Source organism: Carcharodon carcharias, chromosome 28 (genome assembly GCF_017639515.1).
Source record: "Carcharodon carcharias isolate sCarCar2 chromosome 28, sCarCar2.pri, whole genome shotgun sequence".
Classification (NCBI taxonomy): domain Eukaryota; kingdom Metazoa; phylum Chordata; class Chondrichthyes; order Lamniformes; family Lamnidae; genus Carcharodon; species Carcharodon carcharias.
In genome coordinates this window covers 13949567-13975031 of record NC_054494.1, presented here as the reverse complement: position 1 = coordinate 13975031, position 25465 = coordinate 13949567, and the positions used below count along the sequence as shown (strand labels likewise).

At 42.6% G+C, this 25465-nt stretch overlaps 1 protein-coding gene across 2 annotated transcripts in view; it reads right to left on the bottom strand.

Moving 5' to 3' along the window:
- Positions 1 to 462: 462 nt before the first annotated feature.
- timm23a (translocase of inner mitochondrial membrane 23 homolog a (yeast)) overlaps positions 463 to 25465 on the bottom strand; it is a 38640-nt gene continuing 13637 nt past the window's right edge. For both annotated transcript variants that reach the window (XM_041176510.1, XM_041176511.1), the window contains exons 3-7: positions 18073 to 18166; positions 17048 to 17132; positions 8636 to 8694; positions 6630 to 6740; positions 463 to 2108 (exon numbers count right to left, since the gene is read on the bottom strand). In XM_041176510.1, coding sequence (XP_041032444.1) covers positions 1993 to 2108; positions 6630 to 6740; positions 8636 to 8694; positions 17048 to 17132; positions 18073 to 18166 — 465 coding nt within the window. In that variant the 3' untranslated portion in view covers positions 463 to 1992. The remainder of the gene's footprint in view (positions 2109 to 6629; positions 6741 to 8635; positions 8695 to 17047; positions 17133 to 18072; positions 18167 to 25465) is intronic.

Genomic DNA, 25465 nt, shown 5'->3' with positions numbered 1-25465 from the left:
TGTCATGGAGGTTTAGGCAGCAGAAGGCAAGTAGATGTTAAACATTTTATCAAAATATTGAGATGATAGTGGTAGGGCATTCTCCCATTTTCCTCACCAAAATTTTCAATCAACACAAAAAGATAACTCAGATATAAAAAAAAAACTGCAGATGCTGGGAATCCAGAACAAAAACAAATACCTGGACAAACTCAGCAGGTCTGGCAGCATCGGCGGAGAAGAACAAAGTTGATTGAGTCCTCATGACCCTTCAACAGAACTAAGTAAAAATAGGAGAGGGGTGAAACATTTCTGTTTTTGTTTTGACAAAAAGATACCTCATTCATTTCACTGCTGTTTGCAGAAACCTGTTGATAAGTGCAATTGTCATGTTTGCCTATATGACAATCAGTATCCAATAAAACAATATGCTGTGAGATAGTTTAACCTGGTGTTAAAATGAATGTAATTCTTTGAATCTTGTAATCATGAAGTGGTTTTTATTAAGCTCCAAACATGTGCAACAATCTGTCCAAAAAAAATTCAGAACATCAGTTTATTAAACAATAAATAGCATTTCTTTATTCTGTGCTGTGTTTGTCCGTACAGTTTGTGACCAGATTCCTCTTAACAGAATAACTTGGAAAAGACAAAACTTCATAAAAACATCACATGGTTAAAGGGCTGTACAATTCTGCCTAAATAATTTGGGTAGCATACAGAGCACCAGTTAACATGTTCTTTCTGCATCCACGGTTTCTGTGCCTTTTCCAGGCACTCCTGCAATGTTAAGCACTCACATAGCTTAGGTCAGCTGTGGGGCTTTGTCCACATTGGGGTAATCTGCTCAGGGCCGCAATCTCAACATCTTTCTATTATTAGCTCTCAATCTTGGTTCTCATACCTCAGGTCACAGTTTTATTCTTTTCTTCAATTTCAAGTTCACACGTACATAATTACTTTTCAGTACTCATAACAGCTCTAATAATAAAGGGAAGTACATCAGTAAAACAGGTGGCAATGCAGGATTTCTCTCCTTTTTGGAAAGAATTTGATGATCATGGTGATGAGTGATGATCGCAAATTAAACAAGCAGGTTGGGACCAGCAACGTCCCCCTCCCTGTCAAACCCCAGAATACAAATATAAACACTGACTATGGCATATAACAATCCACACTCACCGGCAACCCAGGTGGAAGTGCTGGATTTTATTGCACAAATCATGAGGTTAGCCATTTCATTCTCAGCAAGTGCTACAGGATACAGGGAATGAGAGGAAACCATTCAGTACATCTGATCAGTTCCTTTGTCATAATTATTTGCCAGATCAGTTAAATGAAAAAATATTTTTCTGCTCTGGAGACCAGCAGAACAATTAGTGAGCAACCAGTCTAATTCCCAAGGTTGTTGTATGTGGATACACAGATTAGGGACACTTTTCTCTGGGGCTTGGGTGGGGAGATCACTGTAGTCCATCATAGAGGTTGGGATATTACCTATCGTCAGAATTTAATATACAATAGATAGCAATGACAGCTCATGGTATATTATCACTATTGAGTTCAGACTTAGAATTGAGAACAATATTAGCCATTTAAAATAAGTTAATAGGGGTCTTTAACCCATATGACTGTGGAATCCAATCCAAAATCTGACTGAAATACTCCAATGTTGCTGCAGCATTTCAGTTCCTGCTAATGGAGGCTGTGACTAATTAGTTTGCAACTGCTCTAGTAAAATCATTGGTTTATTCTGCACTGATCCATCAGAATTATAATTGCTGATCTCACTCCTGCAACTAATCGCACCTCCAACCTCTGCTGACTCTGCTCCTCTGCAACGTTATCCATTCATAACATCTGCAAGTGACCTTCAAATCATCACTAAATTTAGGGATAAAGTGGTAGTTAAGAATTTTTTAAAAAATTCATATGCGACTCTGGATTCAGGTCTCATTCACTGTACGACACACCTATTCAAATGTTCCCGATGGTTCTTCCCATACTGCAGCCTCAGAGGGAATGCCGCACTGACACACCCTTTATATGGTCCCAGTTGTTGTAGAGAGCGTACAGTCCAGTCAGCACAAAGCCAGCAAATCCTCCCCGTGCTGCCCCACGAAGTCCAGCTGAGGAAAAGGGGAGAAAAAAAAATTACATTGGATGTGGACTGCAAGCCTCTTGCTGTTGAGTCACACTCCTTTCTGATACACAATGTTCTTCAACAGAACTCCAGTAAAGCAGGTCCATGAGGTCACCCGTGGAGGATGGTTATCTCAGTTGGATAGACCTCAGTAGCACACAATGAGTTACAGTTAGGAGCACTGACCCAGATGCAGTCCCACTGTGTGATGAATTGTCTTTTGCCAGTAGCACTGCATCTTTGGGCACAACTGGAAAAAGTGTCCAATTATGTGCCCTCCTCACCAGCAGCTTGTCAACACTGCCCAGACTTCAACTTTAGTGTATCCTAGAGTTACTCTCCTTTTGTCCTTTTAATTTAACACTGATTGGGACAGCGTACACTACCTTGCAAATGAGAGTCCCCATCACTACTGGATGGGGATCCCTCCAAACTTTGATTGTATTTTTGGCATTATATAACCACAAAATTATTTGGTTGGGAAGAGGGCATGAGTGACCACGTGACTGTGCCCCAGTGCTAAAGTATTTTGTTCGCAAGTGCTGGAAGGTGTACTGATGGCGCAGGTACTCAAAACTATGCCATTTCCTCTTTATACATTGCTTTTGCAGAGAGCTGGCAGACACAGTAGGCCAAATGGCCTCTTTCTAAGCTGTGATCCTTAGATTCCATGTTTCTTCAGTCTGCCAGTTGACGGTAATGTTTCTTCCACATACAAGATCAAACACAAGTGATTATCACTGTGGAATTATGATGCTTCTCACTTTATGTTTAAACAGAGTTCCAGCATTCTCCATGGACAGCAACTTCACTGATTCCCCAACCCAAATGGGCAAAAACAAACAGGAACAAACTGCAGTGACCTTGACAAAATGGCTCCTGAGTCAGCACCTCCAGTAGTTTCACTTCCAGCTGTTGAACAGCTGATAGACAAGGTGACACCTGCCCTTTATCAGAGGAGCATCAGGTAATCAACTCATTTGCCGCTCAGCGTGCCCAAGCTCCTGTCTGTCCCACACAATGCGCCGTGTTTAAATATGGTTACTTTTCCATAACATACTATAACACACATAGTAAAGATCCTACTTTCACCCTTCAAACTTAAGTGCCTTGGTGTGAGGGACCCTTTGTCACTTGCTAGTGTGAAGGTTGCAGCCAGTGTAATGGTTCTCAACATCCCCCCCCCCCCCCCCCCCCCCCCCCCCCCCCCCGCCGCCTTGGGTGCAGGGCAGCAGGAATGACTGGAATTGCATTCTGTTGTACTCTGCCTTCTAAAAATGATAAATAGTATGATCAAAGTTCAGCCAGGATTCCTACTTCCTATCACCAGCCAGCAGCCCCTACAGGGAGCACACATGGGAGTGGCAGATGAGGACAGGGCTAGTTGTGATGTTCCCACAGTTGAATAGCCTAGTGACATCCATACAAAATACCATACACAGTACTGGAGAGTGACCAGCACCTGTGTACAACAGCAAGAAATCAAAGGCTTCAGTTCAGGGGACAAGAGAAAAAACAACAGGAAGATGTTTTCAGGGCACAGACAGGATGATAGTGAAACAAACAAAGAACATAAACAGGAGCAGGGAAAGCCCATATAGATAACTCAAACCTGCTCCTCCATTGAATAAGATCACACCGATCACTTGCATTAATTCCACTTTCCCACCCTGTTCGCATATCCCTCAACTCCCTTAGTACCCAAAAAAAGAAAAGTTTCCCTTGACCTAGAACATACATTAGCACCAAGATTCCCGATTCCAGTCACATCATGCAGAAAGGCACTGTATGAAGGTTGATCACCTCCCTGCCTAGCTTCAAAGAAAGGTGGGAAAACGGGGTCACATATGATGATCAAGTCCCATCTCAGACTACAGGGCAGGTTATTTAGGTGCAGTCTGAGAACCCCCTCAGCAATGGGAGGTGGACTAAAAATGGGGGTGGGGGGAGAAGTGGGGGTGGAAACAATTTTCAAATGGAATAAAAGATGCTTTGCCACAGAAACATTGAGAGCAACTGATAGATTCTTAACAGGATCACAGAATGCAATCCATTCATCACCTCTACATTTGTACTGCTATGGTGTGGTATACTTCCAGGAAAAAAAGGTAGAGACAAGTTTAAAATTTCAATGTAAAAGAACATATCCTCACCCTTGGCCCCTCACACTTTGCCTATTACTGATATGTAATCAGACACAAACAAGCCTGTGCGTGCATGTAAATCTGTTGATAGCTCAGCCAGCAAGGTCAGCAGTTTGCTGTGCAGGGTTGAGATAGATTGTACACACAGCTGTGTATACATCGAGTTACACAAAAATTATCCTTGTATCATAAACGGTGCAGTCTATCTGATGGTGACATCATAAGCAGTGGCAGTTAAGGGCACATTGAAGCAACACAGCTCATCCAGGTGCTGTCCTCACATAGCCACACAAAAATTCCACAGCATAGTTAACTAGATGGTGACTGGGAACAGGACCCCTAACTAGTTTATTCCCTCGCTTATCCCAAAAGCATGAAAATAAACCGTAGCAACCGCTTTGCCACATTGGCCGAGATCAGTTAACACAGCACAGGCTGCAGAAAGAATCCTGAACTTGCTGACAAACTGCTCCATCTTCTTTGACATGGCCATGACACTATTGCACTGGGAGCCTAGGAATTTGCTGGAAGTATTTCTCCAGATCTAGCAATACTAAAGCGTTCACTATCTCATCTGATAGACATTTGCTAAATTTCATTGTTACTCTTCAATGCATCAGAAAGCTTCTTCACAACAATCAGTGTGTCTGCTAGAAGACAGCCCCACAGGAAACCTGATTGAGAGCTATCAGATTTGGAAAAGGTTAGTTCCAGCTGAATACAGCTACTTAAAATTGGGTTAAAGTCTGAAAATGGCTGGAAATGAATTAACACCAACTGTAAATATGTATTCCCTTAATGGGTCCTTTGGATTTTGGCAGCTTTGAGCAGAGATCTCAATGCCTCTCAAGCTCGCTGCATGTGCTTTTGGTGTCCTGATTAACCTAATGTCCTTACTGAAGCTACAAATTATTTTGTCCCCAACTAAATAGTTTTATTTTAAATTTGCCATTCTAAAGAATAGATCAGTCTAGAGACTAGGCCAATTAATAATTTCTAAACTGAGATTGATACCTTAACCTAATAAAAAAAACCTATCAATTGTTATGGAACCAAAGCGAGCAGATGGAGTCAAGATACAGATCAGTCATGATCTAAAGGAATAGGGTAACTGGATTGAACGGATGATAGGTCTCTCCTGTCTGTGTCTTTATGTATGAAAGCAATGGTTCATTTTCCTCATGTCGGAGCCCAATCAGACCAGTTACCTTGACATGTGTGAAAGATTCACCCTTCATGGGCTGCATTCCTCCTGACCATCCCACACCACCCCCAAGAGAATACTAACAGGTAAACTGTTGCAGACTTCTAGATCATTCCTAACCTGCAGCAAATCAGGATTGGTCCCGTGAGCAAAATATTGATCAAAGTGAGCCGCTTTCTTTGGTTTGATATCACTTTTCATCAGTCCTTCACGTGACACAGCATTTGATTATTTCACAAGAGGGAGAGGTGAGCACTTAAAGGTGAAGGAAAGTTCGTTTCAGAAAAAAATCCCTGAACAAAATTTGGATTAGAACAGGTGTGCAGCTCACACCAGCACCGATGCAGCTGTAATATCCATGAAAAACACACACCCATCATTGTCCTGTGATATCGCTTTGACCCATCAGCCTTTTTTTGATGTATAAATGCTGATACGTATAAAGTTTGATGCATGCACCAGTTTCAAATTTTGTGGCTGAAAATCTAAAAACAAACATCAGGATGCAATCACCTGAAGGGTTACTGCAGAGAAAGATCCAATATTCCACACTGCCTGAATATCTATGTAAATGTTGCCCATATGGGGTATCAGATCAATTTTGCAATACCCCTTAATGTCTCAAGAGTACCTAATTAGATGAACATCAGTAGACTGCACCCCACAAGAAGGGATTTTGCAAAGCTAATAAATTTCCTGGATTACAAAAAGCTTCGTTTCATCTGGAGATTAGACCTTGACCAGTTAATGATTGTATTCATTTCTTATTGCTTCTTTTTAAACAGCAACATAATGACAATTGCTAAACATTACCAGATAAATGTTACACAACACACATGCATGTTTGAGGGCAGCCTTGATGGTCAGAATCAATGATATTTCAGAGCTTCTTGCAGTCAACACTATAAAAAAATGTTTCTTTTTACACAGTTTTCGAATTCTGATTTGTAAAGTTATTTTTCAAACCAAAAATACCGCAACAATTTGCAGATTAGGGAAGTAGACTCTACAACAAACTGGCATACATCACCTTTCTTCCAACATATACAGACGTAGCTCCAATTCTGTAATAGCTTTGGAGCGCTAACCAACAAGACACAACTCAGTGAGCAAATCAAGTCCCAGATTATTGAGACTGTGGATGCCAACGCTTATTTACCTGTGGATTTGTAGAGTAGGCCAGTCAAGGACCCTGCTGCCACTGTGTTCAGATCATCCTCTGCACCTCGAACCTTTTCAATGACAACACCGAACGTGCTGTACAACAGAGCTGCATAAAGACACAGTAAGGTATAAGTGTTAGTGCCAGACAATACTGTACATTTAGACGATGAAAACATGAAGCAGGACACCACACCATACAGGTACAGCAATGTAATAATTATGATACTGACTAGTAATTCAAAGGCCTGGGCTAATAAATTAAAGGAATGAGAATTCTTAGGCATCGCACTATATCACATAGTCCAGAAAATCTCATGTTAAATTTGAGAATTCAAATTCAGCTTGAAACAAAAAAAAAAAGCGGGAGTTGAGAAAATGGATTAGGAAAGTGATCATGAAGCTATCAGACTGCCCTTAACAATCCAACTCATTCTCTAATGTCCTTTAGAAAAGGAAACATGCTGGCCTAAACTGGTCTGGTCCATGATTCCAGTTCAATACCATGATTGACTCATAACTCGCCTTTGAAATGGTCCAGCACCACACTCCGTTCTCAGAATATGCCTGAAGTTTACCTCCTAAGGCATTAGGGAAACAAGAACTACATAGTCCAGTTCACAAATTTTCTTCTTGATGTGTGCCTATTGTGATAGTTGAGGTGCTACGATTGCCTTTAGTGCCCTTGGGCTGTGAAGGGAAAGGAATTTAAAAAATATCAGCCACAGCTCTTGTACCTGATTACAATCCGGTAAGCCCACTGAAAAGCACTTGTGTAAACATCACACAAGGAATGGATCAAGTCAAGCTGTGATAACCTCCAAGGTCAGCACTTAAGAATAGCTATGTGCAGGAGGTACCCTATGGTCTGTCAACAAACTTGGAACTGTACGTCAACAGGAGGAAGGGATAAGAAATAGGTAGAAAAATGTGAGGAAAAAGAAGTAAAAAAAAAACTCATAGGCTGCTCTCTCATACAAATGTCAATGTCAAGATGAGTACAGGAGAAAAGATGAAGAACTCCAATTGCTTGGAGATAGAAACCATCTGTCAGCCATGCAGATCAAGAAGGTCCCAGATTCAACCCACACTGTTAGCTAATCTAAGCAGAGACAAAATCTATGGCACAGGAGGCAATTTACCCCATCATGCTGGCCAGAAATATCTAACCTAACCTCATTTTCCAGACCTTGGTCTGTAGCCCTGTTACAGCACTTCAAGTATATATCCAAGAATTTTCTTAAAAGCAATGAAGATTTCTGCCTTTACCACTCTTTCCGGCAGTGAGTTCCAGACACCCTACCACCCTTGGGCAAAAACATTTCTCAACTTTCCTCTAATCTTTCTAGCAACTACTTTACACCCCCTGGTTGTTGACCTCTCTGCTACGAGAAATGGATACTTCCTATCCACTCTATCTAGGCCCCTGAACTTCATACACCTCAATTATATCTCCCCTCAGTCTCCTCTGTTCTAAAGAAAACAAACGCAGTCTATCCAATCTTTCCAGTAACTAAAATTTTCCATTAACTAAAATTCTCCATTCCTACTAACATTCTAAAGCTCCCCTATACCCTCTCTGTGCCAGCACATCCTTTCTGTAAATGCACTGATCAGGCTATATGCAATAGTCCAACTCCAGTCTAAATAATGTTCTATACAGCCCTAGCATAACCTCCCCAATCTTACATTCAATGCTTAGGCTAATAAAGTTTCCTGTATACCACCTTAAGCACTTGATCTACCTGTCCTGCTAGCTTTAGGGATCTGTGGACATGCACTCCAAGGCCGCTCTGTTCCTCTACCCGTCTCAGTATCCTACCATTTACTGCATATTCCCTTGCCCTTGTTTACCCTCCCCAAATGCATTACCTCACATTTATCCGGATTTAATTCCATTTGCATCCTTAGAGTACAGAATTATCAAAAATTACAAAGCAATTTTTAATCATTTCAGACATTGTGAATTATTCTAATCAGAAAAACAAATGTTTAAACACTTACCCAAGGAACCAAGTGTGTTGGCCCACAGAGCTCCCTGCCTTGTGACCATGTTCAGAATTCTGCAAAACAAAACATTTTAGGTTGAGGCCTTTAAACAACCAAACAAGCTTGCCATGTGCAAATTTATACTTTTTTAAAATTATCCTTCTACAAGCACCCTTAAACTAAGCAAGACCTTCCAAAAATGGAGGGGCAGGCCAGCTAAGGGGAGGAGTTAGGAGGCATAATTGGAGGTGTAGCCAGGTTGGTTTTAAGAGCTCCTAATGATTTGGATATGAGTCAGGGGTTTGGGCAGAAAATTCCAGGGTTTGATAGTGAGATGGCTGCCAGAATGAGAGAAAAGCAGGATGTATGGAGGAGGAACATTCGCTGTAATTGGAAGGAAAAGGTGGAGTTAAGTCTGAGAGGGGGATTTAAACAAGGCTGAGGATTTTGAAATGAATATCCTGGGACATGGGTTGCTGGTGGACACTAGGCCTCATAGAGCAGAGCTTAGTGGACCTGGGCAGCATAGCTCATTGAAAATAATGTAATGCCGCTGTTGGACTCCACAAAAAAGGATAAAGCAGGGATGTATCTCGCAAGGTTCCATGAACAGTGATTTCAAAATCATTCTAAAGGAAGCTGCAAAACTCCCAGCAATCATTAGCCTGAAAGGCTGAATACTCCAAACTATCCAGGTTAGGCATTTGTACAATCAATGGTAGGCATAGCATAGCATTTAATAAAGCTGATACACACAGATCATGTTAATAAAGAGTTGAACCATTTCAAAAATTAGGTGTAGTTGGAGAATTGAGGCAGGAATATTTTACACAAGGTTAATGGATAAATGGAAGTTATTCGAGGAATATCACTGAAGCAAACAGTAAAAATGAGTTCAAGAGGCAATGAAATAGGATTCTGGAGAAAGTGGGGGTACAGTGGGAAGCTTGGGCTAAACTTAATCACAAAAGGGACAGTCTTATTGGGATCAATTTCAGTTACAATCAACTGCAGTGTTTCAGGAACAATTCTACCAACAGCTCAATAGGTCACATATTATTAAGGCACTCCAGCCTATGACAAGAACATTCTCCAAAGTAAACTCACTGAACCATTATATTTTTCATCAACAGCAGATTCCGTTAACAGTTACATATCTCAAAATGATAAGTTAAAAGTGCAACCATAAATATGGAAACATAATTGCATCACTTTTGTTTAAGTAATCAGCGTTTGATAGCAAGACTTAATAATTTATTAAACAAAATTAAAATCGGTACCTACAGTCAATAAAATCATTCATTTTACCACATTTAAATAAATGTCAAGGACCAAGTAAATGAAGACAAGGTTCTCAATCAACTTTAAAACAAATACAAGAATGACTTCCTACAGTGATAAGGGAATTCCATTACATTTGGAGCCAAAGTATGGCAGGGATTTCAAGTTATTAACCCAGCCACCTCACACTGTCAGACTCCACAGCAGGCTGCCGATTGTTGACTATCCTGGTTGCTGCTACTGAGGGGATTAGCATCAACTTCAAAGACACGGAGTTAGGCTTTTTTATGTCAGTCGGAACAAGCGGTTCCCACTTGTACTTCCCAAAAAGAGAACATTTAATGCACAGTGATTTACTCTTTCAGCATTACTGAAAGCCCAGTTGCACAAGTATCATAAACCTGAAGCACAGATATATTGTATTCAATGGGAGGGTGTTCAGGGGTTTAAAAGCCTCAAACACCAGTCTAGGGTTGGTTAAGAGCCTTTTGTCGAGCGTCGCTTTAGAAGATTTTTCTAAAGTTAACGGTAACCCTGGATGTACATAGCTCAGGATCACTTTCAATCAAGAGATGATGATTGAGAGTTTTTTTCTAATGTGCAGCAACCAAAAGTAGCGAGGTAGCTGTGTATGGGTTTTCAACTTAATCTCACTGGCCCTGGGACAGGGGATGATGGGGAGAAAGGTATGGGGTGAGGAGGCAGTGTTGGGATCAGGACAAACACATCAAAATGAAGTTAAGATCCAGAAACAGGTAATTTGGCCCAATGGATATATACACTAGAGATTGACATGTGTAATGGTACACGTATTAGAACAGCTGCACAAACACAGATAATCCTCTGACACAGGACCAGTCTGATAACCCCCTGATACTCATAACCATTTGACACAGAACCAGGCGACCTTTGAAAAAACAACATTTCTTCCTGATTTTCAGTTTCAGAAATTCTAGGAATTAAACACAATTGGACCATAAGCATCAATATTTGCCTTCAGAACCCATTTTACAAAGCACTAACGTGTGAAACATTTACAATCTTCAGCTTTGAGCAAGTGACCAATTTTAAGGTTTGAAGGAAAAGTGACAAACACATTTTAATTCTAGTGGTGTTAACACACTCCACAAGAATATAGGACCATAATTATCCACTTAATTTAGCCAATGGGTTTTTTTTTTGGGATAACAGAAATTTTAGAAAGTGTTTACAGGACACTAGATCTCCAATGGGCAGTCTGGCAGAGCACTGAAACGTGACAGCAACCATGTGCTGCTCTCAAGATTTGTAATCGATCAACAGCAGACCTCCTGTGACGATGCTCACAATGAGTCAGTGGAGACAGTACACAGAACTTCCAGCAAAGAAACAGGCCAATCAGTCCAACTGGTCTGGGTTTATACTCCACATGTACCTCCTTGCCCCTTACTACACTGCACACTCAACTTATCCTTTTATTCCTTTCTCCTTCATTTTCTTATGCAGCTTCCCCTTAAATAAAACTATGCTATTTATGTCAACTATTTCATGTGGTAGCAAGCTATAGATGTTAATCACTCCCTGGGTAAAGAAATTTCTCTAGTATTCCTTATTGGCCTTATTAGTGACAATTTTAGATTTACAGTCCCTGGTTTGGACTCCCCACAAGTAGAAACACCTCCAGTATTGAATCCCTTCATAATTTTAAAGATGTATCAATTTATCTGATTCCTTTCTAAAATGCGAGCACTGAAGTGCAGCAGAAAGCAACTGCAACGCCCACAAGAAATCATACTCATTTTATATAGGGGATTAATTACATGTTCTTCATCCAGCCTCTTCCCAGACTTTATAATTCTGTATCTTTATTTCCTTAGACAGCAATTTCAAAAATTAAAAACCATATAAAATCAGATGTCTGCGTTTAGGAATACAGTGCATTTTGAGAATTGGATTACAACTTCAAAAATTAAATGCTCGTCCCTGCAGTTCCATTATGCTCACTTTCTAGATTATCCAACAATTAGGAAGAAATTTAGTTCGGAGAGGAGAAAGATACAATCAGAAATGAGATGCTGAAGTGCTCCTGTAAGTGTTATTTTGAGGAAAAGGGCAGGAGTTACTGTCCTGGGTTTGGTGCATCAGATGGATAACAAACTCACTGCATGGTCTGAAGCAGCCTCCCAATGACCAATAACACCTGGTGTTATTTGACAACCTTAGGAAAATTATATTGCCTTGCATATTGAATAGCAATGATTTAATTGCTAATAAATTCTAGGAAGTGATCATTTAACTAGTTGCCAACATTTGCTTTGATAGTTGGATGACCCAGTTCCCAAAGTGCTGTAATCCCAAAACCGTAATGTTGGTGGGGACTCTTGTTAAGATATTCCCACCTATAATTGGTACATTATAGACACCAGCAGCCCTCCAGCGTCTTGTCCAGGAGGAGGGGAGAAAATAATAAAGCAAGCCTGAGTGGAGCCTAATCCTGTCCTTTACCAGCATCCCACAAGTTCTTTCCAATTAGAACTGCTGAAAAGGGACAAATAGTTTTGGAATCATCACTAATTCTTCTGCACATTAGCCCGAGGCTAACCCCTTAGCTAATAATCAGCTAAATCAGTCCAGAACAAACCAACAATCTTCCTAATCTGCATAGCCTAACAGTAAAATCTTGTTAATGACGGCCTAAGTGTAACCACAGATCTACGAACATACACATTATGAACTGTGAAACCAATTTCTAAATGGCATGTGCGCGCATGCATGCATGCAAATGTGCACACATGTATATGTATGTGCGTTTGAGTTTCAGAGATTTTTTTTAAAAATTCATTAACAGGATGTGGGCTTCGCTGGCTGGGCCAGCATTTATTGCCCATCCCTAGTTGCTCTTGAGAAGGTGTTGATGAGCTGCCTTCTTGAACCGCTGCGGTCTGTGTGGCATAGGTACAACCAGAGTGCTGTTAGGAAGGGAGTTCCAGGATTTTGACCCAGCGACAGTGAAGGAACGGTGATATATTTCCAAGGCAGGATGGTGGGTGGCTTGGAGGGGAACTTCCAGATGGTGGTGTTCTCATCTATCTGCTGCCCTTGTCCTTCTAGGTGGGATTGGAAGGTGTTGTCTAAAGAGCCTTGGTGAATTCCTGCAGTGCATATTATGTATGGTACACACTGCTACTACTGTGCGTCAGTGGTGGAGGGAGTGAATGTTTGTGCATGTGGTGCCAATCAAGCGGGCTGCTTTGTCCTGGATGATGTCAAGCCTCTTGGGTGTTGTGGGAACTGCACTCATCCAGGCAATTGGAGAATATTCCATCACACTCCTAACTTGTGCCTTGTAGATGGTAGACAGGCTTTGGGGAGTCAGGAGGTGAGTTACTCATCGCAGGATTCCTAGCCTCAGACCTGCTCTTGTAGCCACAGTATTTGTATGGCTAGTCCAGTTCGGTTTCTGGTCAATGGCAACCCCCAGGATGTTGATAGTGGGGGATTGAGTGATGGTAATGCCATTGAATGTCAAGGGGTGATGGTTAGATTGTCTCTTGTTGGTCAATGGTCAATGGTCTAGATGGTCAATGCCTGGTACATGTGTGGCGTGATTGTTACTTGCCACTTGTTAGCCCAAGCCTGGATATTGTCCACGTCTTGGTGCATTTGGACATAGACTGCTTCAGTATCTGAGGAGCCACGAATGGTGCTGAACACTGTGCAATCATTAGTGAACATCCTCACTTCTAACCTTATAATGGAAGGAAGATCATTGATGAAGCAGCTGAAGATGGTTGGGCTGAGGACACTACCCTGGGGAACTCCTGCAGTGATGTCCTGGAGCTGAGATGACTGACTTCCAACAACCAAAACCATCTTCCTTTGTGATAGGCATGACTCCAACCAGTGGAGAGCTCCCCCCACCCAATCCCCCACCCCGATTCCCATTGACTCCAGTTTTGCAAGGGTTCCTTGATGCCACACTCAGTCAAATGCGGCCTTGATGTCAAGGGCAGTCACTCTCACCTCACCTCGGAGTTCAGCTCTTTTGTTCATGTTTGAACCAAGGCCAATGAGGTCAGTAGCTGAATAGCCCTTGTGGAACCCAAATTGGGCGTCAGTGAGCAGGTTATTGCTAAGCAAGTGCTGCTTGATAGCATTGTTGATGGCCCGTTACATTACTTCACTGATGATCGAGAGTTGACTGATTGGGCAGTAATTGGCCGGGCTGGATTGGTCCTGATTTTTCTGGATAGGACATAGCTGGGCAATTTTCCACATAGCCGAGTAGATGCCAGTGTTGTAGCTGGAACAGCTTGGCTAGGGGCGCAGCAAATTCTGGAGCACGTCTTCAGTACTATTGCCAGAATATTGTCAGGCCCCATAGCTTTTGCACTATCCAGTGCCGTCGCCATTTCTTGATATCACGTAGAGTGAATCAAACTGGTACCTGTGATGCTAGGGACCTCCAGAGGAGGCTGAGATGGAGCAGCCACTCAGTACGCTTCAGACTTAGATCTGATCCGTTGGTTGTGGGATCACTTAGCTCTGTCTATCACTTGCTGCTTATGCTCTTTGGCAGGCAAGTAGGCCTGCATTGTAGCTTCACCAGGTTGACACCTCATTTTTAGGTATGCCTGGTGCTGCACTTAGCATGCCCTCCTGCACTCTTCAATGAACCAGGTTTGATCCCCTGGCTTGATGACAGAGTGGGGGATATGTCAGGCCATGAGGTTACAGATTGTGGTTGAGTACAATTCTGCTCCTGCTGATGGCCCAGATGTTTTCATGAATTCAAATTCCACCATCTGCCGTGGTGGGATTCAAACCCGGGCCCCCAGAGCATTACCCCGGGTCTCTGGATTACTAGTCCAGCGACAATGCCACTCCGCTATCGCCTCCCATTAAAATTCTAAATGGTAATTCTACTATTTAGTTTGATTGCCTCTCCTCATTCTTCCAAAATGCATCACTAATGCTTCTCCGCATTAAATTTTAACTGTCACGTATCTGCCCATTTCACCAGTCTATCTCCTCCTGCAGTCTGCTACTTTCCTCCTCACTGTTTATAATATTTCCAAGTGTGTCATAAGTAGTCGGCCAGGACCAACATTTTCCCCAGGTCTCAGTGTTTGGAATGAACAAAGTTAATGTAATTTATTTTTAACTTTAAAGGATGATTTAAACATCTTGTGCCATAGTGTCAGCAATAAAACATAGATCTGACTAATAAAGAAACTACCAATTCAGCAACACTGCAAGAACACAAGAACACGGGGTGAAAACAAGCCCTGCCACAACTTCCTTCTGTTTTGGATAAAAGCTAAAGCTCTCAAAATTCTTTTGCTCCTTCCTCGTGTTTATTGTTCCCAAATGGGAGTCACAGCCACAATACATATACCGCTTCACCCCTTCAACTCAAGGGCATGCAGGCAAATAGCTTACGTTTTCTGCTTCACAGCTGGCCTACAGCATGTGAAATACAAATAAGCTCAATCTCACTCTTTTCTTCACTCAGGATTCTGTACTATGGCGATACCAGAATGCTATACCGTGTAGGATCTCAGTTCCGCCTTCAACTGGAATAAACAAAAGCTGAAGTACTAAAATAAAGGCTAAACATCTCAATTACCAGTCTTACACAACCTGTGAAAATGGACAGGAAACACAAGTTATTTTAAAATGTGGAAAACCAGGGTTAGCTTGGCTCAGTTGATAAAACACTCAGCCGTGTTGTTAATAGGGATTAGCAAACACAATTGGAGGAACAAGAACCTGATTAAATACCAGAAAAATTGTTGCAAGTACACACTCAGGCCTCAGAGTCAGAAGGCTGGTGGGGGGGAGATTTGCATCACAAACTAGACTAACTCTGTTCAGTAATGAGAGTGTACTGTATTGCCAAAGATGTTATCTTTTAGATTGAGATGTTAAAGAGGACAAGCTTCCCTGTTCCTGTGGTTTAAGTGGACATTAGAGATCTCATGGCACTACTGCAAGAGTGGTGAGTTCTTCCCCTGTCCTAGCCAACATTCCCCCTTTAACTAACATTAAATGCGCAGTTATCACTTTGGTCTTTGTGAGATATTGCTGTAACACATTACAGAAGTAATTCAACAGCTGTGTAGTACTTAGGACTTCCCAAGCATAATAAAATGCTATATAAATACAAGTTCCATAAAGGTGACTCCTGTGTTTTTATACTGCAAAATATTTGGGCAATTAAGTTTGCAACGTTACTAGGCGAAGGTAGAAAAAGATAGGGTGAGTATGCATTTATCAAGACTGACATATTACACGAGCAAGCAAAAGCAGAAGCCAGATAAACATATAGCATTAGGGTTTTGCTCCAATGAAATGATAATTGCACACCCTTGCCTCACAGATACCAGTGCTTTGCTTGTGGAATTTATGTCCTTGCAAGTCATTCTCGGCACACCTTTCTCATCTGCTCAGAGCAGGCAAAACAGTTTCTCCATCATTTGCTGATCAAACTCATATCAACATCTTGTAGTTGGACACAATTCAATAGCCACCCCTTCATTCTGCCAACCACTAAACAGTGTCTATTTTGGTTTTGCCAAAAGTCAAAAAATTTCCCAAGAAAAAAATCAAGGGTATATTAATGCAAGAGATTTTCCACAGGACCCTCGAGGGATCCCAGATTCTATAGCTGCTAAAAGGTTACCACATAAAAACAGTGGAATTCTCTCTTTCACTGGAGGAAATCAGAACAGACACCAAAATGATACTTTCCAGGCCAACACCAGGGGCATTTTCACCTAGGTTCAGGTTGCTTGCTCTCTAGTCAAGGATGCTGCATGGTACAAGTTATTAAACAGGGTGGTAGAGCAGATACATAGTAGTTTTTAAATAAGCCAATCATCCCAGCTATAAGACAGTGGGGGTTACAGCAATTCCAGAACAATTTCAGAATTTAACACTGATGAACAAACAAGTGCTTCTGGCAGCATGAGAGAAATATTACGAGGGTTTCAAACTTCCTCTATATATTACAAATTCAGCCTGTGTCGAGTTAGCTTCACACTGATCTACATAACAACTAGGAGCAGATGTAGCGCAGTAGAAGTAGTACAGTCCACACTCTTGCAGCCTTCCCTCTCCATTACAGACACGAGGGCATGCAGTCTCACATGAATGGGTACTCACTGAACATTTCTGGGTTTTGACCAAGCCATATCACGAGTCTCCTTCAATCCCAGACGCAGGCCATTTACTGCACCAATAGCAGCACCTGATGAAACAGAGAAGAGTTATAAACTATTAAACAGAGACAACTTCCAGGTTTATAACCAAATGTCAAACTCAGTTTCCCAGAGAAACATTTCAGAGCTGGTACTAAATGCGCAAGAAGTTACCCATTCCCAAAGTGAGCTACTATGGGTATGGGCATGTCCTCTGATCTGTATTCCCAGGTCAGTTAAAGCACTATCAGATTCAGTGAAAAGCACACATCTACTGCATCCATCTCTACATCAACGACAAAGGTTCTGATTGCGAACCTACCAACTCAAAATATCAGGAGCTCTTCTGAAATATGGCATGATTATGACTGCAAACTGGATTGGGATTAAATTAATGCAAGATGAATCACAATTTGGGAGGCTCCTCCTCTTTAGAAAGAAAGTCCATCTGCTGCTAACCAAAGAATAATGCAGATCTCTTCTCAACTTTCACCTGGAACTGCAAACACTTCCTTCCACTTACAAAATCTTTCCTTTCCTGCCAAACCTATTATTATGTGGCAGGAATGCAGTGAAATAGTTATCTGTACAGGTTATCACAAGGCGTGGTTTTTTTGGGAAAGGTAATAAATTAAATGAGACAGTATAACAAGGTAAAGTCAGCAGTTGCCATGCAATCCTAGGGGAGGGTAGCACAGCCTTGCTGGAGGCCAAGGCTCTCTCATCACAGTGCCCTGAAATACTTTCGTTTAGACATAGGCCAAATTTGATACAAAGTTGTTGCTCAAACCCAACCCAATTCTTGTCCCAGTTTTAAAAGGCTGTCCCTCTTTTAGATCTGCATCATTGCTCCTTCGGCCTTCTTTAGAGCCTCGCTTAACAACAACTTGCAGGCAGGACTCAACTCGTTGTTGGGTCCTAGAGACCTTAATTTGTTGATTGTAGCAGGAATGACTGATCTAATCACAAAAATCTCAACCCCAAACGTACCAGTCATACAGCAGCCACCAATTGTGAAAAAAGCTAGCTCAAATCTTCCTCGAGTCTTATTGGCTCCAGTTGGTAATATAAACTCTTCTGTGTCCTAAAAGAGAAGCAGAGTAAAAGTCAGAATCTGCAGCCTTTACAGTGTAATTCGATCTCTAAAATTTCTGTGAAACCCAGGATTTAAGACCCCACTCAAAACCTTCCAGAGTAACCATAACTGTTGAAAATGCCACTGATTTCTCCTATCACCTCTTTCAATATGTCAGAGCATCTTTATGCACTTAAGATACCAGAATCACATTGAATAAATCTAATAGAAAAGCAATACAGGAATCATATTGAATAAATCTACTAACAACAGATGTGAAGACACATTTACGAAATGGTTAATCTTGGTTATCAACCTGGGCGAGCACACAGCAAAGGGAACGGAATATGGTAAAGATAAAGTACTACACATTGATCAAAATAAAATAGGCTATAAGCTTAGGACACAAGCATGAGGAGGCTTGAAAGTGAGCTGCAATAGCATATATCAAAGCAACTTAAAAAAGCTAATGGAGTGCAGTTAGAGGAGTCAATTTACAAAGTCAAGTACAGTAAGGCTTTATGATGTACTAGTGAGACCATATTTTTGGTCACTTCACAAAATATTAGAAAGGGTGCAGCAAGAGTCTGAGCCGATCCCAAGTGATGAGATCAGATAAAAGGTTAAAGAAACAGAAGCTGCAAGATCTGAAAAGAAAGTTGTTAATGACGTGAATAAGGGACCTCATGAGGTAAAAAAAAAACAAGTGTCTTGATAAAATAAAGATTATTGCTTTTAAAGTAAGAAGTGAAAATTAGTAAGAAATTTAAAACAGATCTAAGAAAAATAATACAGTTTAAAAGTGTAGAGCACAATCTAAGAGCTAAGCTAAGGGAGGCAAAATATTAAGTTTAATTAAAATATACTTAGATGCCATGATGGGAAAGTTAACGTATCATAGGGATGAACTGCACCCAGCTGAGTGATCACTTTTCATCTCTTTTAATCCAAAAACTGACAGATAGCCAGTAGTTGCAGTTCTGATTTTCAGACACTAGATGGCACGATATGTCAGGCACTCATTGTACAGTGAACCCTGTAAAAATGGACGCCTGCAAACACAGACTCTTACTGACAGTCACAAATACCTTGCATCATAATAGGTACATATTGCCCTCTTGAAACCTCAGACAGTTGTAAATTACAACAAATAGACAACCTTCAATGAATCGTGTCCATTTACAGATTAAAATATTGGACGTGCACGCAAGCGTTAGGAAGCAGTGGGTAAGAAATAAAATGGCTTTTGGGTAATAGGAATATTTCTACTCAACATATATCGTGCCAGAGAAATCTGTCTATCTTTGGAAGTGAATGCTTACACAGTTTTACCATACAGAGGGGCTTCTCTGTTGCTATAGATGCTGGGTAAAGAGACCTCCATTACACAAAAGCCAGGAACTGCCTGTGTGTGTGTGTGTGTGTGTGTGTGTGTGTGTGTGTGTGTGTGTATATATATATAGGTGGGGCGGGGGGTGGAATACTACTTTGGGAGGCTGCGGAATGGGGGACAGACTGCAGAGAGATTGGTTTTGCCTTTTCTCTGTTTCTCCTCACTCAGGTGGCTTCCTGGTTTTGGAACTTCTCACAACAGCTGCTGCGGCCAAACTGCAAATAAAGATTCTGAAATACAGAGGTCGCAGCCATCATACCGTAAATTCAAGTGTGGGGAGGTCATGTGATCTGACATCAAGTGATCAAACCTCAGGAACGTCTTCAACCAGAGTTGGCAGCCCGACTCCAACCAGTACATCAGGTGCTGCTGAACATCAACTAGCCCCCTACCCACCCCAAACCCCAAAGCGTCAAACGTGAGCAGCTGCAGCACGCAAAGGGAGAACGTTCCAAAGATTCTGCAGGACATCTGATTCCTTCCAATATGGTTGGGATCTCCAAGGCACTCCAGCCCTACAGAAGCCACCACTGTCTGTACAGACTGCCAATGTAGCAGATGCAAGTATCAGGGCAAAAGGGTAGAATGGTAATGAACTAGGAAATCCAACTGAAATTACATCTTGCTGGGAGGATTCATATTTGGAGACAACCCCAAATAAGGGCTAAAATAATTGGAATGTTGGAGGAGATATGGCCATACCTAGAATATTGGCTTATTTGGTTTTATTGTAAACAAGAACATTAGAAATGAGGAGGAGGAGAGCCATTTGACCCGTCATACCAACTCCACTATTCAATAAGATCATAGCTGAGCTGATTGGGGTCTCAACTCCACTTCCTGCTTGTCTGTCCCAAATAGCCCTCAACTCCCTTGTAGATCAAAAATCTAACTCAGCCTTGAATATATTCAATGCCCCAGTGTCAAGAAATTGTAACATTTTTCTTCTGTTAACAACCCTGTCATATTTCTTCTGTACTGGAATACAGGCTGTTGGGGGTATAAATATGGTAACTGGAGTAAGAGCCTGAGTGACTGCAAGAGTTTAAAGCCAACAGTAAAAAGTGGTTTTGCTATGTTAACGAACCAAGAGGAACTTCATTCAGAGTTTTACATAAAACAATAACAAGAGTGGTTTTGAATTGAAAACAAAAACAGAATTACCTGGAAAAACTCAACAGGTCTGGCAGCATCGGCAGAGAAGAAGAGTTGACGTTTCGAGTCCTCATGACCCTTCAACAGAACTAGGTGATTCCAAGGAGAGGGGTGAAATATAAGCTGGTTTAAGGTTGGGGAGGGGAGAGAGAGAAGTTGGGGGGGGGTGTGGCTGCTGGGACAAGCAAGCAGTGACAGGAGCAGATAATCAAAAGATGACACAGACAAAAGAACACAGGTGTTGAAGTTGGTGATATTATCTAAACAAGTGTGCTAATTAAGAATGGATGGTAGGGCACTCAAGGTATAGCTCTAGTGGGGGTGGGGGGGGCATAAAAAATTTAAAAATGGAAATAGGTGGGAAAAGAAAAATCTATATAAATTATTGGAAAAAACAAAAGGAAGGGGGAAAAGACAGAAAGAGGGTGGGGATGGTGGAGGGAGTTCAAGACCTAAAGTTGTTGAATTCAATATTCAGTCCGGAAGGCTGTAAAGTGCCCAGTCAGAAGATGAGGTGCTGTTCCTCCAGTTTGCGTTGGGCTTCAGTGGAACAATGCAGCAAGCCAAGGACAGACATGTGGGCAAGAGAGCAGGGTGGAGTGTTAAAATGGCAAGTGACAGGGAGGTTTGGGTCATTCTTGCGGACAGACCGCAGGTGTTCTGCAAAGTGGTCGCCCAGTTTACGTTTGGTCTCTCCAATGTAGAGGAGACCGCACTGGGAGCAACGAATGCAATAGACTAAGTTGGGGGAAATGCAAGTGAAATGCTGCTTCACTTGAAAGGAGTGTTTGGGCCCTTGGACGGTGAGGAGAGAGGAAGTGAAGGGGCAGGTGTTACATCTTTTGCGTGGGCATGGGGAGCTGCCATAGGTGGGAGTTGAGGAGTAGGGGGTGATGGAGGAGTGGACCAGGGTGTCCCGGAGGGAACGATCCCTACGGAATGCCGCCTGGGGGGGTGAAGGGAAGATGTGTTTGGTGGATTGGTTTTATTGTAAACAAGAACATTAGAAATGAGGAGGAGCAGAGCCATTTGACCCGTCATACCAGCTCCACTATTCAATAAGATCATAGCTGAGATGACTGGGGTTTCAACTCCACTTCCTGCCTGTCTGTCCCAAATAGCCCTCAACTCCCTTGTAATCCCAGGATTACAGGTATCTCCGGGACATAAAACGTTTCTCGGACTGCTGTTCCCGTCACATTCTGAAATCCACACTCAGTGCCATGCGCTGCCATATGAACACACTCGACCTCTCCCTCCAGCAGCACCGCCGTACCCTTTTTCAAAGCTGCGCATGCCCCCAGTTTCATTTTATTCTTCGTCTCATCTGACGCCTCAACAAAAAACTTTTTCTCTTTCTCTAAAGTGCTAAGGAACACAAGCTCCAACAACTCATTGACATCAACACCCATCTAAGACCCTCTACCCCTGCCTGTCTCTCCGTCCCCACCCCATCTTCCAATCCCAGCCCCAGCTGTGTATTCACTATACCCCCTGACCTTCCCCTCTCCGACGCTGAACGTTCAGTGCTTAGCAAAGGATTTAGTTTCATACCCTTACACCCTCATCGCAATGAATTTCGGGCCCGGCATGATGCTGAACTCTTCTTCCGCCACCTTCGTCCCTGGGCTCAGTTCTTTCGGCAGGAGTCCTCTCCTCGTTCAACGGATCCTTTTACCCACTTCCAATATTCTCCCTCCACCTGGATTCTTACCTTCTCTTGATCTTTTCATTGAGAACTGTCAGTGCGACATTAGTCGTCTCAATTTCTCTGCTCCTCTCACCCATTCTAATCCCTCTCTCTCTGAATTTACTGCACTCCGTTCTCTCAGGTCCAACCCTGACATTGTCATCAAACCCGCTGACAAGGGTGGTGCTGTTGTTGTCTGGTGCACTGACCTCTACCTCGCGGAGGCTGAGCGTCAACTCGCAGACACTTCCTCCTACCTCTCCCTGGACCATAACCCCACCACTGAACATCAAGCCATTGTTTCCAGGACTGTCACTGACCTCATCTCCTCTGGAGATCTACCTCCCACAGCTTCCAACCTGAAAGTTGCCCAACCTCGGACGGCCCGCTTCTACCTCCTACCCAAAATCCACAAACAGAACTGTCCCAGTACACCGATCGTGTCTGCTTGCTCCTGCCCCACAGAACTCATTTCTCGTTATATTGACTCCCTTTTTTCTCCCCTTGTCCAGTCCCTTCCCACCTACATCCGTGATTCTTCTGACACCTTACATCACATCAACAGTTTCCAGTTCCCTGGCCCCAACCGCTTCCTCTTCACCATGGACGTCCAATCCCTCTACACCTCCATCCCCCACCAGGATGCTCTGAGGGCCCTTAGCTTCTTCCTCGAACAGAGGCCTGAACAATCCCCATCCACCACTACTCTCCTCCGTCTGGCTGAACTTGTTCTCACACTGAACAATTTCTCCTTCAACTCCTCTCACTTCTTCCAAATAAAAGGTGCGGCTATGGGTACCCACATGGGCCTCAGCTATGCCTGTCTCTTTATGGGGTATGTGGAACATTCCTTGCTCCAGTCCTACTCTGGCCCCCTTCCACAACTCTGTCTCCGGTACATTGATGATTACTTTGGTGCTGCTTCATGCTCTCGTCGGGACTTGGAAAAATTTATTAATTTTGCTTCCAATCTCCACCCCTCCATCATTTTCACGTGGTCCATCTCTGACACTTCCCTTCCCTTCCTTGACCTCTCTGTCTCAATCTCTGGTGATAGACTGTCCACCAATATCCATTACAAGCCTACCGACTCCCACAGCTATCTCGACTACAGCTCCTCACACCCAGCTTCCTGTAAGGACTCCATTCCATTCTCTCAGTTCCTTCGCCTCCGTCGCATCTGTTCTGATGATGCTTCCTTCAAAAACAGTTCCTCTGACATGTCCTCCTTCTTCCTTATCCGAGGTTTTCCACCCACGGTCGTTGACAGGGCCATCAACCGTGTCCGGCCCATCTCCCGCGCATCGGCCCTCACGCCTTCTCCTCCCTCCCAGAAACATGATAGGGGCCCCTTGTCCTCACTTATTACCCTACCAACCTCTGCATTCAAAGGATCATCCTCCGCCATTTCCGCCAACTCCAGCATGAAGCCACCACCAAACACATCTTCCCTTCACCCTCCCTGGCGGCATTCCGTAGGGATCATTCCCTCCGGGACACCCTGCTCCACTCCTCTATCACCCACTACTCCTCAACCCCCACCTATGGCACCTCCCCATGCCCACGCAAAAGATGTAACACCTGCCCCTTCACTTCCTCTCTCCTCGCTGTCCAAGGGCCCAAACACTCCTTTCAAGTGAAGCAGCATTTCACTTGCATTTCCCCCAACTTAGTCTACTGCATTCGTTGCTCCCAATGCGGTCTCCTCTACATTGGAGAGACCAAACATAAACTGGGCGACCGCTTTGCAGAACACCTGCGGTCTGCCCGCAAGAATGACTCAATCCTCCTTGTCGCTTGCCATTTTAACACTCCACCCTGCTCTTTTGCCCACATGTCTGTCCTTGGCTTGCTGCATTGTTCCACTGAAGCCCAACGCAAACCGGAGGAACAGCACCTCATCTTCCGACTAGGCACTTTATAGCCTTCCGGACTGAATATTGAATTCAACAACTTTAGGTCTTGAACTCCCTCCTCCATCCCCACCCCCTTTCTGTTTCTTCCCCCTTCCTTTTGTTTTTTCCAATAATTTATATAGATTTTTCTTTTCCCACCTATTTACATTATTTTTAAATTTTTTAAGCCCCCCCCACCTCCACTAGAGCTATACCTTGAGTGCCCTACCATCCATTCTTAATTAGCACACTTGTTTAGATAATATCACCAACTTCAACACCTGTATTCTTTTGTCTGTGACATCTTTTGATTATCTGCTCTTATCACTGCTTGCTTGTCCCTACAACCACACCACCCCCACTTCTCCCCCCCCCCCCCCCCCCAACCTTAAACCAGCTTATATTTCACCCCTCTCTTTGGATTCACCTAGTTCTGTTGAAGGGTCATGAGGACTCGAAACGTCAACTCTTTTCTTCTCCGCCGATGCTGCCAGACCTGCTGAGTTTTTCTAGGTAATTCTGTTTTTGTTTTGGATTGCCAGCATCTGCAGTTTTTTGTTTTTATGTCTGTAGTTTTGAATTGAGCTGTTTAAGTTCAAAAGGGGATACATGCAGGTTGTAAAAATGGTTATAAGGGGAATACATGCAGGTTGTAAGTAAATAAGGTAAATATAGGGCAAGTATACTTTTTTAAAAAGCCTAAGAGTTTAAAGTAGGGTCTAATGAAATCTGGGAAGAAAGCATTTTTAAAAAGAGACTGGTTGAAACAATAGAGAAATCAAAGAGAATGAATGCATTTAAGGAAATACTGAAGCCTATGTGAAGGGGTAGTTGTTTAGATCTCCCAGAAGACAGCAGGATAGCTGGTCACACCTCCCCAGAAAACAGTGTGAACAAGGCAGACTGGGAAAACAAGTTGCTGTCAGCCTCAGAAGGCACCCCAAGGAAAAAAGAACTGTGTGGTAAAAATTACTGGAATTCTATAGATTTTAAAATCTATAAAGGATAAGGATTAATCTATAAGGATTGCTGAACAGAAAAGGGGAAGGTTAACTGAGGGTAATTAAGGCAAGACCTTGTGGAACTGTTTTAAAGTACTATATGCTGTGTAAAGCCATTCTTGTGTTTAAGTGTAATTGTGGGTTTGTTTTTGCTTTATTCTTTTAATAAATGTT